The sequence below is a fragment of the Trematomus bernacchii genome, unplaced genomic scaffold (assembly GCF_902827165.1).
Source record: "Trematomus bernacchii unplaced genomic scaffold, fTreBer1.1, whole genome shotgun sequence".
Taxonomy (NCBI): domain Eukaryota; kingdom Metazoa; phylum Chordata; class Actinopteri; order Perciformes; family Nototheniidae; genus Trematomus; species Trematomus bernacchii.
Genome location: NW_022987582.1, coordinates 14,102,145 through 14,121,363, shown reverse-complemented (window position 1 = coordinate 14,121,363; position 19,219 = coordinate 14,102,145). Strand labels below are relative to the sequence as shown.

General features: G+C 40.4%; 1 protein-coding gene across 1 annotated transcript in view; it reads left to right on the top strand.

The window, feature by feature from the left end:
• Nucleotides 1-19,219, top strand: part of LOC117480740 (furin-like protease kpc-1) — a 188,891-nt gene that overhangs the window by 99,375 nt on the left and 70,297 nt on the right. Inside the window, exons 7-12 of the mRNA XM_034128181.1 lie at nucleotides 8,903-8,940; nucleotides 9,732-9,811; nucleotides 10,779-10,867; nucleotides 13,181-13,353; nucleotides 14,255-14,470; nucleotides 16,093-16,196. Coding sequence (XP_033984072.1) covers nucleotides 8,903-8,940; nucleotides 9,732-9,811; nucleotides 10,779-10,867; nucleotides 13,181-13,353; nucleotides 14,255-14,470; nucleotides 16,093-16,196 — 700 coding nt within the window. The remainder of the gene's footprint in view (nucleotides 1-8,902; nucleotides 8,941-9,731; nucleotides 9,812-10,778; nucleotides 10,868-13,180; nucleotides 13,354-14,254; nucleotides 14,471-16,092; nucleotides 16,197-19,219) is intronic.

Sequence of the window (19,219 nt, the reverse complement as noted above, 5' to 3'; positions counted from 1 at the left end):
CCCCCTACCTAAAACGCCTCCTTTTTTTTACTTCAGTAACATAGTAACATCACTATGTAACACTCGTGCTTCTATAGCACTCCAAAACATTGCACGTGATAGGCAAAGGTGCGGGACTAAGCGGTTGATCAATCACAGCTGAGCCAGCCAGCTAACCAATCAGAGCAGACTGGGCTCTGGTTTCAGACAGAGGGTGAAAAGAGGTGCTGCAGCACAGGCAGTATGAGAAAAATAAAGAGCCTTTTGAACATTAAATCATGGAGACATGTCACAGCAGAGGCACAAAATACAATGATATGAACGCTGATAATGAGCCCCTTTAAATGTCCTTTATACAGTATACCACCACACAGACAGTACATAGGTAGCATATATATTGAACAACATAGAGCAATTCAAGAATAAAGAACAACCTGTTTTTAAATCCATGCATATACTTCAGTGCATTATAATGGTCGCTCACCTATGATTCATATTTTACACCTGGTTTGTGCAGCATTTCAAATGTAGTGTTATATTTGTTGTCATAAGTTTAAATCTAAAAAAGTGTTGATAAAATGAGCAAGGGGTTGAAGTGTAATGTTACATTCACATGCACATAAATGGTTTCCCCCCTATCCTGCCCTCAGTCCCTCTTCTTTAATGTTTGTCTAAGTCTCATCTAGATGTACTGTCACTTAGTCCTGCTGCTCTGCATGTTCCTTATTATCTCTTACTCTGTTTTTCCCTCTGGTCTCTTTTTCACCTCACCCATCTCTCTAATTTCTCGTTATTTTCTTCCCTTTCTCTCCCTCGTCCTCTCTGTCATCTCCTCTCCTCTTCCCCTAACACACCCGGACACGACAGAACACCACGGATAGTTAATAATTCTCTAATTTCCGCTCTTCACGGCGCGTAGAAGGTGTCGCAGATAACCTGATTTATCAGACGGCTATTAGAATGTGAATCAGGGGCATTAAAGCAATGGACATTAACGTGCACATTGTTTAAACAACGCCACGGGACTAATGGATTTGAAAATGAATTTGTCAACATGGTTCTCCGTGAATGTAATTAGTCAAATGAGAGCAGTGGAGGAGGCCAGAGGAGGAGTTGGGAAGCAGTTTAGTGGGAAGAAAAAGGAGTCATATACATACACAGTGCAACAGTGAGCTATCGGTGTAATGGATTGAGAATTTTACACTTTGTCGTTTATGGAGACACGAGATTACCAATGGATTTGTCAACAACTGACAACAATGCAACCCTTTTTTTCCCCAAGAGACTTAACTTTGTGAAAAATGAACAACTTATTAGACTAATTCATGCAAACTGTATATCACAGGGGGAGTGTCATTACATTCTTGGACTGTCTGATTTACCATTGTTGCATATTTTTTAATTTGAAGGTGTTCATCATTGCAATGAATACATTTAACAAGCAGAAGCAAAACAGAAGATTGAGTTAACAAACTAAATCAGTGGCACTTGCACACATTACAAATATAACACAGGAGCATTAGAGAGAATGGTCCATAGATTACAAGTAAATTAATAATTACAAGACGTTGTTTTATCCATAAATGTTCAAAAGGTTTTAAAGAATAAAAGCTAGTGTTTATACAATTTTGTTACAGTTAACTTATTCTATTAAAGAGGACATGCTATGCTCATTTTCAGGTTCATATGTGTGTTTAGTGTCTCTACTGTGACGTGTTTCCATGCTCTAATGTTCAAAAAGCTCTTTATTTTTCTCATACTGCCTGTGCTGCAGCACCTCTTTTCACCCTCTGTCTGAAACCAGAGCCCAGTCTGCTCTGATTGGTTAGCTGACCGGCTCTGTTGTTATTGGTCAACCTCTTAGAGATGTCCCCCCCCTTAGCCTATCACCTACAAATCGTTGAAGCGCTAGCCAATAGTAGAGCGAGTGTAACGTAGTGATGTCATTATGTTAAGGAGTAATAATAGGGCCTCTTCAGAAGACTATCAACAATTCAATCATTTGAATCATTAGAAAGGAACCGACCTTTGCCAAGGACAATGATGCATTCATGTACATCGCAACATGTTGGGAAATCGTTCTTCCAATTTTGGCGTGACCATTGAGTCGTAATTTGAACAATACCATTATTTTTTTTATAGTGTAGAAAATATAAGTCTTTAAATAGTAAATGTTTTATAATATTGGAAATACAATTACATTACATTTTTTCACGAAGGGCCAAAAATGGCAGGCTTTTACAAAATCTGATTCTGGAAGCAGCAAAGAAAGCTTGCAATCAGTGCATCTCTAGTTTTGAGTCAATTTTGAGTAAGCTATTATTACAATTCCCCAAGTACATTTTATGATGTAAAATATGAGCTTCTTTGGCAAAAACAGAATAGTATGACCTACTCTTTGCATACATCATAAAGTGTTATCTCTGCCGCTCACTGTCTTACGGCTCTACTTTATTGCTGCCCTCCTGGATCATTATCCGTGTATGTAGGCGGGCGGCACTTCACAGATTTGCACCTTTGCAAATTTCAAGTCCTGCTCACTGACTGACAGAAATTCAACATTACAGGTGACAGTAATGTACCAGCTGCAAGCACACTGAAACCCACACGCCGAGTAAAAAAACGAAATACATTTCTCTAAAGTGGAGATCTCCATTGAAGGAAGCGTTTCTATGAACTGGAGACCCAATGCACACACACTTCCTCTGCCACCTCCAGCTCGGTGTCTGGGTCCACCGCAGGAGGAGAGCTGGCCGCTGGGCAGAGGGGCAGCGGGGTGTGGGGGGGGGGGCGGTGGACGCGTGCCGCTTGAATACTAATGTCCCACTTTAGAAGTCAACCTCTTCTCCATCCCCGCATACCCTCTGCTCCGTCCCTGTGTCCCTGCATCTTTTGCTCACCATCATTTCCCTTCTCTTTAATGCCTTTTCTATTACCTTCCCCACCACTCTAAACAAAACATCTCTTTTCTTCCCTAAACTTCTCCTTTGTGTCACTCTTTGTCGCTCATCAAACCATCTCTCCTCCCAAAGATCTCTCTCTTCACTTTTTAAACCCACAAAAACACACGGACACACACCCTCGACAAAGCCGGCTAATGACAGGCAAGTGTTCACTCCAGCCCTTCTTAAATACCGAGCTGATTAATGAGATGGAGGTGTAGGGCCAGGAAGTCTCACCCTCGGCGGGTGGTGATACACACCCCTGTCTCTCTTCAGCTCTCTCACACACACGCATGCACGCCTTTCCTTTGCTTTTTCACACTTGCAAGCCGTGAGCAGCTTCATTACAGAAAAACTCTTCCCTCTATACCTTCTCCTACTCTCCTGCATTTAGAGGCAGCCTGTGGATTTCTGCTTTTTCTTTCTCTACTGTAACTCCTACAGAGGAGAGCTAAACGGTGAGAGCCAGCCGGGGGGGCCCTAGGTGTAGCGGGGGCCTTCTCTCAAGTGATGTGGGCTCATTGTCTCAGTGGCGGCTCAGGCACGACTCACCGTCAGCTCAAAATGGCCTCCGACACATCTTTGTGGCTGATTTGTGTGTGTTTGACCCTGAGGACCGGCGAGAATGCTGCGGGAGCAAAGGAGATAGAGTGCAGCTGCTGCCGCTGAATGCTGACACACATGCAGAGCGGCAAACACACACACACGCACAATCACAATCTAGACTGGGTCAGCCAGGTTGAAAGCATTTGTATTCATGGAAGGTTTTGCATTGGCTCCACCACCTACAGTGTTTCATCTCACTGTAGGACGTGGCTTTCTACTTTCACTCTCAGAAGACCTTGAACTGTGTTGGAGTGTGTTTATGGCTGTATTTATGGCAGTATGGTGCTATCTGAGTGAATGCACCTGAGTGAATGCATTTTTCCACTCAGATCATCCTTATAAATACTTGAAGGTGCAGTGTTTTGATGCTCAAATTGACCCTGTGACACACCACCTCTGGGCATACATGCTCCTGCTGAGCATGTTTCAATCCTGATCCGAATAACACATCCGTGCACTGCAGAGTACTATCTACAAGTGGAAGGATGCTCGAAAATTGAACCTTCCACAGCCTGGCAGAGATATAATATTAAGGATATCAAACAAATTTAAACACTATTTTTGACTCATTTTCTACCAAGAGTATGCCCCCATCTTTGTACTGAGAGGCTATTAAGGTCCTAAAAAACTTTTGACTAAGTACTGACTGAGAAAAAACATAGATCTCATTGCGGCTTTCACACTCTAACAAAAAGATTGTAGGAAAACCTACTTTCAAGCAGGTCACCATGCTGATTTTTTCACTATGCTACAAATACTTGTTCCAAAAACAAGACTTAAAACATTTTATTTATACTTATATACTATGAAATGATAATGTTATCATTTGATACTGCACTTACTGATTCTCTTAATGTGTTCAATGTTTTTTGTTTCTATTTTAGATGTAATACCACTGAGTTTGAAATATGCCATATAAATAAACGTCCTAAATATGCATTTACATGATATGGATTTTCTCTTTGCTCGCCTGGAGGTTTGAACCACAGCCATGCGGTGAAAACAGCTATGTTTTGTTTCTATGGTTACCTCCCCTATAGCTTGCGCCGCTATAAACAGCTGTCATCTGCAGCTTAACTGTTTCTTGCCTATTATCACAGTGATCATTAAGACAACTCATCCTATCATTATGAATGGTAAAACAAACTAAGACGTGATAGTAGCAGTCACCCCTCCGCTCCCTTTTCTGCCTCTCCATTCCTTCTTCCTCCAACTATCATTTGCTCACTTGTAACTGGTTTGCTCCTGAGCAGCTTGACGGTAACATCCCCAAAGATGTTCCTATCACATATTTGCAGAATTATTGGTGTTCATTTTTAAACGCTGAGGTGAAGTTCTGACACACACGCACACAAATAACATTCGTGAGTGCACTCTGAGGTTCCTTTTCTTTCAAATTGAGTAGAAACAAATATGAAATCTTAATAAAGCAGGCTCCTTTGCCTCCTCCAGATAAACAATTATTCTTGCGAAACTGTAGATATCCACACTGTTTGTACTGCACTCATGTACTAAGGGGCTGTCAGACACACTGGAAAAGATTAGTTTCAGTCTCATATGCAGGTGTATTTTAAGGTTGAAAGGTTCTCCCTAACTGGTGATTAGACTTTGATTAGACAAGTGGCATCAAGAGAATTGAAGGTTTGAGATTCCGACCTGAAGAAGACAAATATTGGAGCAAAAGAGAAGAGCAAAGGATATAAGAGAGTCTCCTGATTTCACTGATGATAAAGTTTGAATAATTTGAAGTATAACTAATCAGCATGAAGGGGGATTTGGAAAATATATCTGACATTTTATAAATATTTTATAAATCACTTGAATTCCATATGAAGACATCATGCAGCATCACTCAGTACATATCTTTAAATCAAAAATATTCAAAGACCTGATCAGCATCCTTCCCCTGCCTTGTGTCCTGTGTGGTTATCCAGCTTGGCTCAGGCAAGGATACAAGTTGGCAAGAGATTATGTTATCCCTTGACAATAGGATATTTAAAATATCTTAAAACGCTAAACCACAGTTGATTTAAACATAAAAAACAGTTTGAAAAAGGTATCTGAACTCTGAGCTGCATCTCAGTGCATGGAGACCTAGAGAAGTAGTCAAAAGCTGTTGGAAGAATGCAATTCAAATGCTTGTACATTTTTATATACATCCCAGGAAATAAAATAGGCCGCCACCGCTGTCGAGAGACCCAGTCTTTGGTTTCTGGCATCCATTTCCTCCAATTACGGTAAAAATGATAGACTGTATAACAGAAGTGGATAGTCATCTCGACATCACCCTTGGGTTTGTAGACTTCTGGTGTGGCAACACAGTCTCACGGCATTTCGTGTTATAGTCACGAAATGAATCTATTGATTCGTGTTCACCAACACGATTTTCCCATTTTTTTCGTGTAACACAGAACGATTTTAAAAGCAATGTAAATAATAACAAATTAGAAGGAAAAACAGATTAAAAAAAATACAGATTTCAGTATTCTGATTCTGAGGGTAAGATATTGAGTAAGAAAATGTGTTTATGAACCACACAGCTTCTGGTATTCCAAGACCCGACCTGACAAAAAGACGTGGTGCAGGCACGAAACATACTACCAATAGAAATACATTGTTTTTAAAATCGTGTGACACGAAAAAAATGCGAAAATCGTGTTGGTGAACACGAATCAATAGATTAAATTAATTTCGTGACTATAACACGAAATGGCGTGAGACTGGGTTGGGTGTGGAGGGTGGAGAGGAGTGAGACCCTGTAATGCATGTACCATTAGCAGCTACCATGCTAGCTAGCTTAGCGTAGCTTTCCTATTGACTTTTCAACAGTGAAAGAAATGCTAAAAACTAATTTTACTAACCATAAATAAATAACAGTCAACTCCTTAGAGTATCTTTAGGTACAACTTATTGCTGAAGAACAGCGTGACAGAGACACTGCATCGAACGCCGACCTTAGGCGCATTCACACCGCAGTACTTTTCCCACAAAGGTTCATGAGAACTTAGTTCATGAGAAAACTCTTTAGTTCTCATGAACTAAGTACAGATCGCGTTCACACCGGAATAAGTTCCTGGGGAAGGATTAGGCAAATGAAGCCGCTGACGTCACTTCTTCTTCTTCTGCTTTGGGTTTACTGGCAGGCCGCAAACAACTTCACGGCGTATCCTGCCACCCGAAGTCCCCGGCCGGATGTCCCCGGAGTTGGGGACTGGCTTCAGTAGAAGCTGCTGGGACTCCCAGCAGCTTCTACTGAAGCCTTCCGAGTAAATCGCCAGAACGCCGACACCTCCTCATCTCCACCCCATGTTTTATTTTGTGTTGCCATAAGTTAGTCTTTCTGCGTTTGTGCGCTGGGCTAATGCTAATAATGCTAATGCGAGGATAATAAAATGGCGGCTTCACAAAACTTTTTTTGAGTTTTACGGGGCGTGATTTGCATTCCGCCCAGCCAATCAGAGAAGAAGAATTGGGAGGGATGAAACCCCTCTTTAATGGTCACACATGCAGAGCACACAGCACACACAGTGAAATTTGTTCTCTGCTTTTAACCCATCCTAGTACCAGGAGTCTAGTACTAGGAATCAGACATAGGAACCTTTTTCTCCCACGAAAGTACCTGCTCTCTAGCAAGGGGGGTAAAAAAGGTTCTGATGAACTAATTTTAGTTCCGGCTCTTTTTGGTGTGAACGCGATATTTCGGAACTATATCGGAACTAAAGTGGGAAAAGTACTGCGGTGTGAACGCGGCTCTTGTGGTAGCAAAGCTGTGGTGGAGAGTTGTCACTGATATGTGAGCCATAAAGCATACCCTGCTTTATCATCAGTTTTACTCAAAGACTTGAATCTAGTGGTTGAAACCATACACTCTTTAAAAAATGTCACTGAGGTAATAAATCAAGTGAGAAGTAAGGACATTTTCTCATAGACTTCTATACATCGTATTGCTCCTTGCAGCCAGTTAAGGCCCTGCTGGCCATTTCAAAGAATGCTGGTTCACTACACTTTCTCATTGGTTTCACTTTTTAGACCCATGGTTTGCCAGTTGGAAAGATAAATACAATTGAAAGAGAGAAATATAATTCAAAAACAAATTGTATGTAAAGTACTTAACAACAGGAAAATGAGGAAGTGTGTATGATGAAGACCCAAAGTGATGTATGGGGGAGAGAATAAAGCATCAGTGGTTATGTAGAATATGTAGTAGCTTGACCTGGCATGGCATGGCACAGCATGGTACGGCAAGGCAGGCTCCAATGAGGTTCACCCACCCAGAGCTCCATCCTGCCTGAGCTCAACACAATCAGGCCTCAACGGCAAAAACACACTGGAGGTTACCATGACAACCCGGAGGCACTGCCTGCGTGGGACAAAGGCTGGCAGGTCCTGTGTGTGTGTGTGTGTGTGTGTGTGTGTGTGCTGTGTGTGTGCGTGTGTGTGTGTGTGTGTGTGTGTGTGTGTGTGTGTGTGTGTGTGTGTGTGTGTGTGTGTGTGTGTGTGTGTGTGTGTGTGTGTGTGTGTGAGAGAGAGAGAGAGTGATGTCTGGCATAGCGGGCGCGGCCCTCCTGGGGCCCTCATTCGTTTGTCTCTAGCTGAGACCACAGGAGCCCTGATGCAGCAGAGATGGAGGAGGAGGAGGAGGAGGTGGTTTGGGTGAGAAGAGGGGGCGAGAAAGGCAAGGGGGCAACAGAAAGAAAGGCACCTGATGTGGAAGAATAATAAGTGAAGAATAATAAGAAATAAAAATACCCAAAATTCATACATTCATAACATTTTTGGAAGGGATTATTCTGTGCCTGTTTGTCCGCTCACTCATCCATCAGTCATGTGCAATACGCTCTTGTCATACGCTTTGATCTTGACAAACTGGATTTGAAAAATAGACTCCACCGTTACACTTTGGCAAATTAATTACACCAATTAGTAGGGTACTCAACATTTCAAAGTTGTAATAACCTGTCTACCACACTGCAAGTTCAAATGACTTGAAAAGCTCTGCCTCAACAGAAAATATTAAAACATTAAGTGCACTTACTGAACGGAAATATTGAAATCTCTACATCTCTACGGTGGCCGACAGGTGCAAACACGTTACAACGGCCCAAAACATTTACATAGGAGAAACGCGAATCGTTTAAAAAACGATGCAAATAGAAAGAACAAGATAGAAAGTGAAGGTACTTCTTCATTTGCGTGTGTTTTACAACGTTTGTTTATTTAAATTTGCATTGTTTTTTAAAGTGCAGCACGTTTTTCTTAATGCAAGTGTTGTAGCAAGTTTTCCCCTTTAGGCCACTGTACATGTCAGTGTCACTATCAAGATTGTAATGTAATTATTGAGTAATTTAAAATGTTTTCTTTTCTGTCTTTTTCAGGTCTGGATCACACAAACAAGGACCTAAGGAAAAACTTTGTAAGTAAACTTAAAATATGAGAATTTATTTTTACAATAACGTCTTTCACTGAGATGTTATTTAAGCTAGGCAGTAAAACCTTATCTTATTATTCTAGTGATCTTGTTTACAGCAGATTTGCACGATGGGTATGCAGTGTAAGTTCTGATTCAGCGGTTTTTATATTAGTTTTCCAAAATAACTGCTTGGTTACACAACCATGCTCGGATTTCAATGGACCGAAATGTGTGTATTGACTTTCCCTTAAACTGCCCAACGTCTCTATTACTTAAAACCTGAGACAATAAAACGTTCATACAGTGATGAAGCTGTTTTATTCTGTTAGGCTGGTGTTACGCTGGAGCCATAAAGCATATGTGGAGTGGCAGTGCTGTTTGCGCCTGCCTTGTCATTTATAATCCTATACGCAGTTTGAAGCACACAGGCCAACTTGTACTTTGTCAGAGCAGATTGTCTGGCATGGATAAGCCTGGCTGCAGAGAGATACATAATTGCTCTTGTACGGTATCCTGCCAAGACATCCTCCTCGCGTTATGCCTATATACACTGGCAAACAAGTCATCCAAACATGCTCTCACTTTTATGAGGCTCACATAAACCACACAGTCACAGGCTTCCCCCTCAGTGACAGTGATTGCCGTCAGTCAGGAGAAAAATGGTTGACGGACTAATTCAAGTGCCAGTATCGAGAGTTTTTCAGGGGATTTCTTCCTTTCCTGTCATGTCACTCTGATGTTTTGTTTTGTCGAGGGTTTCACCGTGTTCTATTTGTTTCCCGTTTGGATTACAGGAGGCCCTCGCCAGTTTCGACCTGGCTGCTTCACACGGTCTGTCTCATGATCCCATGCCAGTTAGGGATGAGGAGAATAGGTAAAGACAGTTGTTCAAAACATGTTTTTATTTGAAAGTCAGTGAACTGACCATTTATCCTGTCTTGCCACAAAGACGCGAGACAAAGTTTAAGAACTAGATTGTATAATCTGGTCTAATGTTAGTTGCTAACATGCTACAAACTATGAAGAAATATGTTCATCAACAACCTTTTTAACTAACAAGATGATAATAAGATGGCATTGACGTCTTTAAAGACTAACTGTGGCTATGTCACCATTCAATATCGTTAGCAAAAAAAGCAGACACTAAAATGTTGTTAATTATAAACAATCTTTGCCAAAATCTCTTCTTATTTCTCGTTTCAAATAGTTTTTTTAATAATGCATTTCCTTGTCCTTTGCTCTGCACGCTGTATCAGTACTACATTGTCACCATACAATAAGAACAGTCATAAAGACTTGCAGTAACTTATTTACTTTAAAACTTGAGTTAAAGAAGACATATTATGCTTATTTTAAGGTTGATATGTGTATTTTGTGCCTCTACTGAGACATGTTTACATTCTTTAATGTTCATAAAGTGCTTTATTTTTCTCCTACATCAGGACAAAAACCACCAGACTCAGGGACAATTTCATCCCACAGGCCATAAGACTATTTAACATCTGAGCTTACACTATTTTTATATTTATTATTATTTTTTAATACATTTTTTGTATGTCTTGTAAATTGCACTGTTGAGGAACTTGCGATCTTAGTTTTTCATAGATTACATAATTACACCGTAGTGTGTATATGTTAAGACAATACATTTTTGAATCTTCTGTAAGAACAAAAAAATCAGCTGCAGAATGCTTTTTCTTGGTTTAAACGTGCTTGGTTTATGTCTGAACCAGTCATAAAATAAACATGTTCTGTATGTAATTGCAAGGTCAACACATCCGAAAACTCTGCACACATCTCTGCATATTCAGTGTCTAACATCTCATCCCTCTCTGTTGCAGTCATGGTACTCGCTGTGCAGGGGAAGTTGCCATGGAGGCCAATAACTCCTACTGCGGTGTGGGCATCGCCTTCAATGCCAGGATCGGAGGTGAGCAAACAACACAGCCTTAGCAAGACAGTGGGAGGCAGTGCATTGTGGGTGGATTGGCCATGGCTTTGACATGGCATTTTCAAAAATACTTGTTTAAGGCCCATCATTTTTTTTAAGTAGTCCCCATTGTGTGATAATGCCAAAAAGAAAAGAAAGAAAATTGAGCAACAAATGCTTAACATGAACAATATTTTAAAAATCAAACAGATTTCTCTTTTTACTTTGATGCAAAAATAATAAAGAAAATAAATAAGAAAATACAAAAGCATGAGAAAGATTTGTAAATTAACTTTCCCTCAGAAAGCAAATGAAAAAATGTGTTAAAATGTTTGGTATTGCATTGGAAATAATGTCAAAGCAAAGTGCTAGTGCCCTGTTTGTTTAGTTAGAATGTATCTTAATGTTAAAAAAAAACATATATTTTTCAATCTACTTTGAAAAAGATGCTCTGTAGCCACCTTATTCGTAGCGCTCGGACACTGCATCGATGTTTTTGTCAGGCTTAAATGGGCGTGCTTGAATCTCAATTGGGTTGGAAGAACGATAGACGCGTAAAAGCTAAAGCTATATGTCTGTTTCAAAGTCTATAAATTGAAATTTGATTTTAAGTGATCTTTACTACATTCTAAAAAGAGTATGTGATATCCTACCATTTATGTCCTGTGTATGTATGGTTTTGGGTTTGTGTGACAGACCCACGACACGGTGACTGGCTGCCATTGAGCCGTGCTGACCCTATTTAACAGCTCTTTTTTTGGTGGGAGCTCCAGTAATAGCTTTTTTAGTGTTGGCTGTAACATCGGCGATGGGATGACTGAACCGAACACACAAGACAGGCCATTTCTGTGTTGTGAAATCAAAGATTTTTATGTGATACTCTAAGAGCGCCATAAATCACAAGTTAATGAGGAGTACATCATGTGTTTGAGTAAGAAAATGTCTCGCAGCGATCTGATCTGAAGGCAGCGGCATTCACTTTGATCAGGATGTAGAAATGGTGGAATCCCCTGGTTGAACTCTGACATTTGACCTCTGGGACCTTTAGCCAGAGACTGAATCTACACAAAAAGACAGTTTGTGAGGCAAGACCAGGAATCTCTTTCCAGAGTTAGTATTAATTTCACCTTGCTGAGTCTATTCCATCCCGACTCCTAAACAGAGTCTGGCACACAGGAGATGAAGGGCCAAGACCCAAATGAAAGATGCATGCTCACTGTGAGCCTTACCTCTCGGTATGCCTCTCTTTGGGAAAGGTACCTGAGAGCCTCAGTGAATTTCTATGCTTCTGTTAGATTTGATGTTGTTTTGAAAGGAGGCGCTAAATGAACGTGCTGAATCATCTGAAGGAAAACTATTTAAGCCCGAATGAATCAGCTTGAATGGATGTATGTTTGTCACACAAAATATGCTGTCTGTTCCTTTAGAATACATTGTGATGAATGGCAAGCAGATTATAATAAGACAACTAGAAGAAGAGATATTTGTTCCTTTTGTTTTTACAATATTATCACAAGACAAACTTAAGAATCTCCTTCAGTGCAAAATCAAATGTACATTTCAAGTTTTATTTTGAAATGTGAACACTTCACAGTCATCAAAATGTATCCCATTGCTATGAAAGGTTCGTTAAAATGGCTATAATCTGTATTAGTATATTAATAATAGATCACAGGATGAGTATGAGTACATTTAAAGCGGCCCTATTATGCTTTTTGGGGTTTTCCCTTTCCGGTAGTCAGTGTGTTATATAGGTTTTTGTGCACATTGTGGTGACTCACAATCCAGCAGAAAAATCTAAATCATTATCTCTAAATAATCAAATATAATCAGTTACGCTGACCCAGACCATCAAGCTTAAACGTATCAAAAAACTAAAATCACCTAGTTTAAAATAACCCTTTATATATGCATGTTAACATCCAGCAGTGGAGTTAATGCATAACAAATAAAGTATAGCCATAAGAATCAGGCAATAACAGTGAGATCCGAGCGAAGAAGACACACACATATGAAACAAGATGAATCAGACAGATACAATAGGCACAGATAACAGACAACTGAGAAAAGACGGTAGGAGACTCTACTGCACTCTGAGCCAGCTACTCGAAGAGGGCTTACAATGTGTGTGTGACGCATTCTCGACTCAAGTATCGTGTCAAAACTCTATAACTTTTTGTTGGCATATAACATTAGCTTTACAACTTCAAAACACAATCTCTGTGTCTGTTTTGCAGAAGCACCAGGATGCTAAATGCTCTTTCGGAACATCTTTGAAAGGAATGTTTTTTGTGACCTTTTGGATCCGTCCAGGTATCCGCTTGTTGGCCGGTTCTGTCACCGATGCAATGGAGGCCACAGCCCTGACCTTCAACATGCACTTCATCGACATCTACGTCTGCAGCTGGGGCCCGCGGGACGACGGGGCCGAGATGGACGGCCCCCACAGCCTGACAGCGCGGGCCCTTCGGCTAGGAACTCACGAGGCACGGCTTTCATCTCCTCGTTCACACTGCTGTCTGTCAGACGGAGAGCAGAGCTTCACGCTGTCAGTTGGGCTGAGAGTGGAAGGAGAAAATGTCAAGTGTAGGGATTATAAAGAGGGATTTAAATACACACCTATAAGACTTTACAAAAAAAGTCCTGCAGATGTTTCAGACTAGAGAGGGATTTACGAATTATGATTATTAATCTGATTAAAATGTGGCTATATAGAAATGATCTTTTGACAAGTCTATGGGACTTCTCTCTAATTGCATGTGCTTGTAACGGCCCCTTTTATGCTTTTTGGGGTGTTCCCTTTCCTGTAGTGGGTTATATAGGTTTGTGTGCATGTAAATGGACTGCAAAGGCTCAAATTAAAAAGGTTCCATCCAGAGGGAGTTGCTAGTTCTGATAAATGTAAGTCTCTTTTTTACCTGTTTTCATCAACAGAGAAAAAAGGAACTTTCATTTTGGGTGTTTAGGTCAATTTACTTTCGATTCCATTTTCAATTTCTGCAATCTGTGCTTGTGAATTCATTGAAATAAGAAATTGTACGGCTCCCACTTTTTTTTAAATCAATTCAGAAATCTCAGGAAAACCACAAAAAAACTGAATATTATATCCTCCACTTTGTACAACCAGTACTATCCACAAAGGTTTTTGAATAAATAGGGTAAGAAGTTAGCATCAATATCATCTTTTTTCCATCAATTCTTTTTTATTTCATGTATTCCCTTTTAGTTTGAACTGCAGGTCCTATTTTTCCTCCCTATGTAAATATATACAGTGTGATATATTCATGTGTGACATTTGAAAGGCCCTGCTGACCGCTAGATGGAAACATTCTTTATGAATCCGCTTCGTGCTCTTTAACTCTGACATCCCTCTGTTTGTGTTGTCAGGGCCGGGGTGGAAAGGGCAGCGTCTTTGTGTGGGCGGCAGGTAACGGTGGGATGCAGCGCGACCACTGCGGCGCCGACGGCTATGTTAACTCCATCTACACTATAGCCATTGGCGCTGTCACTCAAACGGGGAAGCCCGCCCACTTCGGCGAGCCCTGCCCCGGTGTGATGGCCGTTACTCTGACAGGGGCCAGCGTGGGAAGCCCCCTACCTCTGGTTAGTGTGCATGTATCGCCTAACACATCTAACAACAGTGTTTATCATTAATGAGTGTGTGTATGTGTGTGTGTGCCAGCAAACCTGCTCTTTGGCTCCTGTGAGCTGCGAGAGGCCTGTTAAAGAGCAGCGACTGGTGTGATATTTATAGAGGCCTGCCAAATGACCTAGGTGACTGCTGGGCACACACACACACACACTCGCAGACACACAGAAGCAAACGAGTGTTAATTGGAGGTAAAGCGCGGCTGCAATGGCTGAGAGAAAAGAGAGAAGAAGGAGCCGAGGTGTTGATGGCAGAGGTAACAGTGAAGAACAGGAGGAAACACAGCGCTAACTCCAGGGCTACAGAAACAGAAAGGGCCATTTTTATCCGTGTGATATCACCTCTGTCTTCTGTGATGTCTGCCCTTTTCAGCCTCATATTATGAGGTGGTCACACCAGACACATGTTGCTATTGTTTTATTTAAATGATCATAACTGTTTAAGTGTAAAACATGTTCTAATTGCTGATACAGCAGGTGCTACAGTGTGGGAACTCTACTGGCCTGATTTGCTATAAAGCTGGATTCTTTAAACACTCAAATAATTCTGTTTCAGAGGAGGAGTTTGACAGAAAAGGTCACATTCACCTCTCTTTATACTCTATGTACTGATAAGAAATGAACTGGATATAGCCAGAATAGTCTTAAAACGATGTTCACATTAAATCAAGCAGCTTTGTAAATCACACTACAAAGGAAAACATTTTTTTCCAAGATTATGTATGATTTTCACAAACATCAAAAACTGAAATTAAAAGTTTCAAATCAAAGTCTGTGTAGGGTGGAGGTCGGGGTGGATAGATGGGTCATACAGGCATAGGATTTTCACCCAGAAGGGCCACTGTTCGAGTCTTCTGTTCAATTAATTTGTTTTAAGTAATGTACGAAACTTAGGTTGCATAACAAATATACGTATTTCAAGCCGAATCCAAATCTTTTTTCGAAACCTAAAGTTGGTCATGTTGCATTTTCGTTTGTTTTGTTTAAACTAACACTTTGCTTTAAGGTCATTCCTAGACTAAAATCATCACAACCACTTCCCTTTGTAAAAAAAAAGATGACACTAATACAGTAGACCCATAATATTCACTCTGGGCAACAATACTGAAAATGTATTCAATATAAAAAAAGTAAAGTATATGTATGTTTTGAGCACATGATGTACTGATGCAAGACCTTGTACATGCTTGTGTTCACATAAATAGAAACACATGAATATAATAAATGAATACTGTTATCCCTCCCCTACCTCTACTTCTATTGTTTGGTTGTTGTGTTTTGAGTTTGAGCATTGAATTGCAATTTTATTGTTATGTGTCTCTTGGAAAATATATAATAAAATCTAAATGAGACAAAATGTTGTTTTGCAAGTGAAACTCAGTAGAAAATAAGTTTCCCTCATACATAAATGAGAAGACAGTTTACAGCATCTGTCCAGGGACTACAGATAAAAACAAACCTCTTCGCTAACTGGTGTATTTACAGAAATGTCTTTTAATGTTCACAGTTGTTTTGGAATGTCAGTTTTGGAGGCAGGTATGTGTACCCCCTAACCCGTGGTGTGTGTTGTCCTGCAGGTCACAGTGACCAGCGTAGGGGGCGGTTGTGTCACACACTTTCCAGGAACATCCAGCGCTGCTCCCATCGCTGCAGGGATCCTGGCTCTTGTGTTGGAAGTAAAGTGAGTGTGTATCCGCCCATCGCACTGCACACCAGTGATTCTACAACAATAAGTGTGATACCTTATTGATTTTTGTTGGGACTCAAGAACTCTTCAGCGCTGTCTATGCTCACTGCCTGAGAGGCTTCAGTCTCAAACCCTGTTGTGTTGACTTACTGTAGATTTCTTGGCCTGGTTGTGATGATTGATTGCCTCTATTTTATTTCAATAGTGCTGTCTTTACCTATTCTCATTTCTAAAACCACACTCCCCATTTCCCCTGCTTTTTGTACAGAAAGGTTGTTGCTTTTTCACAAGACAGCTTTGTTAGAAGTCATTTTCCCATCAGCCTTTTTCTGCCTTTAATATTTCTGCTTTGTTTGTTCTGGAAGCACATTTCCCGTGTCTCTCTGCTGTAAATCAATCAATTTCCATTAACTGTTGATTATTTTCGCGATTTTCAATTCATTGTTTTCCTCATTAGATGTTTCCCAGAGCCTTAGGAGACGTCTTGAAATGAGTCTTTTGTCGTATTCAAAAACTAATTAATTCACGCATAAAATAGTCACAGAAATGCAGAAAATGACAAATAAAATGTTGTTTTTAAGAGTTGCTTTGGCGGGAAAGTGTTTTTTTTCTTTAATTTATAAAAAAATTACAAAATAGCAAAAAGCAGGCTAAAAAAAACAAAATCATCCAGTTTTTTGTTTTTTTTCCAATGTTTTGTTTAGGTTGACTGGCGCACTTTTTAGTACATAAAACTGTTATTTCCTCTTTTCATGAAATAGTGTGATGGTTTTCCGACCAACATTTTAGCATTACTGCTTACCAACATGACACAACTGAATAATGGTATTTGCATTGACTTTGGCAGATTATCTCACAATGTTGTTAAAATGTGGGATACATAAGAACCTTGCTGATGTGAGAGAGAATTTTGTATAAGTTTGCTCTACACATACTGACTTTGTCAATTGACTTGTCAAGCAACAGAGAAATAATTTCAGCCAGAAAAAACACCTCCTCCCGATCACTGCTTCTCTCTTGTTCCCTTAGTCCCTCCTTTGATGTAGATCATCTCTCGCTCCTACCCTTTCTTTCTGTGTCTAAATCTGCAGATATATCTCCTTTGCTCTTTCTTCTTCTCTCCCCTCCTTTGTCTCGACCGCCACTTCCTACCATTTCCCAAGCCCCCTTTTTTTTCCTTCATCCCTCTTAACTCGCCAGCTGTCGGTGTGGCCTCGGGCCTGGGTGTTTTGTGGCGGTATGAGCGGCGTCTACGCCTCCTTGGTGTTATGGATGGTACTAGAGGCCGGCTTTACTGCTCCAGCTGTCATGCCGCCGCGTCTCAGTCTCAGTCGCTTGGCTGTAAAATGGAGCGCGGGTCCCCTGGGCGAGGCGACTCCCAGGACATTACTGTTAAAGGCTTTGTCGTGACCCGCTGCTACTGACTAAACTATATATCACCTCTCCTGCTCACGTCGGCAGCATTCTGCTCACGTCTTTATGGAGCCGGCTTCTCGCTCCCCGTCTGTATATTGCTGTTCTTCTCTGTTTCTCACACTTGCTCATTCTGTGTCTCACTCTTCCTCCCCACATTCCACACTAACACACTCACTCATATATGCTGCCATACTCTCTCTCACTCATGTTTCCCATTCGTCAGAAACAACCTGACTCATAGCATCCGCAAGCTTCCAAACATCTGTATATACAGACACGAGGGTTCCTTTATTACACATTGTGGGATTACAATTTGTAATGCGTCTGTCAATCACTCTGTTATTTTCACCTCTGTTTTCTGCCTGGTAAAACCAAATGGCGTTTAATTAACACATCAGTTCCTTTAGTTATTTTGCATGTTATCACTACGGATTTTTTCCCCAAACAGCATATGCGCTCTAGGTAAATTCTCCGGAAGTCATGTGAAGCAGTAAAAAGAGCCATACTGGGTGGATGAACATGTCAAACAATCACACGACTTTCATCAAAGAGACCGTTGTTTGTCTTCTTTGGAAAGACCATTGACTTCTTAACTTGCATGCTAAACTTACTATACGATACAATAATACTTTAATGGTCAAATCAAGTCTGAAATTTGAACATCAACATGTACAGATATCAAGATACAATACAAGAAAAACAAACATTTAACATAACATCACAATCACTGAGAGAAACATCCTCAAAGCCTTCAGCATGCGTTTGATGGGATTTACCTCTGTATTTACTGTGAGGATTGACTGGTGCACAAAGGAGTGCTTCAGTCTGACTTCGCGGGACCCTGTCTTTCCAATTAGATGGTAGCAGTTCATATTTGGTGTTCAAACTGTTAATTACTGTTAAAAGTAATTAACAGAGGTACAGTATATGTTTTTACCCAAGCCACAATCTTTTCTCAAACCTAGTATTTTGGTTTGAATTCATTACATTACATATTATTAAGCTGACGTTTTTTTCAAAGCATCTTAGCTACGCTTCAATAGCTTAGAAATGCCTACGTGAGCAAATTGGAGTATCTTTCTCAAGGTCGCTGCAGGAGGTGGGATTGAGCTGCTGACCCCTGATTTGATGAGCTCTCTAAACTACAGCCATATTCATGTTTAAAACTGCCAACGTGCATCCTTAAGCTCCGGATTATGTTGAATACTGAACATATGTACGTTACTAACTTTCACAACAAATATAACCTATTTAACCCAAACCGTGACTTTTTCCTAACCGTAAAACACTTTCTGTTTTGAATGTAACAGTTGTGTTGCCTGAACAGAAACAAGTCATTTTGTTTATAGTTTTCTCTGTTAACCACATATTTAGAACTGCAGACAAGTCTCCATATGTAACTAAGCGATAATAAAACGTGCAGGCTTAAAATATGTAAACATGGCACACGAAAATGCCTTTAAAAGCAGCATGCAACTTAAATGCTTTCATTGAGATCACATTGATGTATTCTCATTTAATTTGTTTTAAATATTTACGTTACATTTTCGCAAAAGTGTTTTTACACCTGGGACTGTTGTCGTTTTCAAAAAAGTGCAATG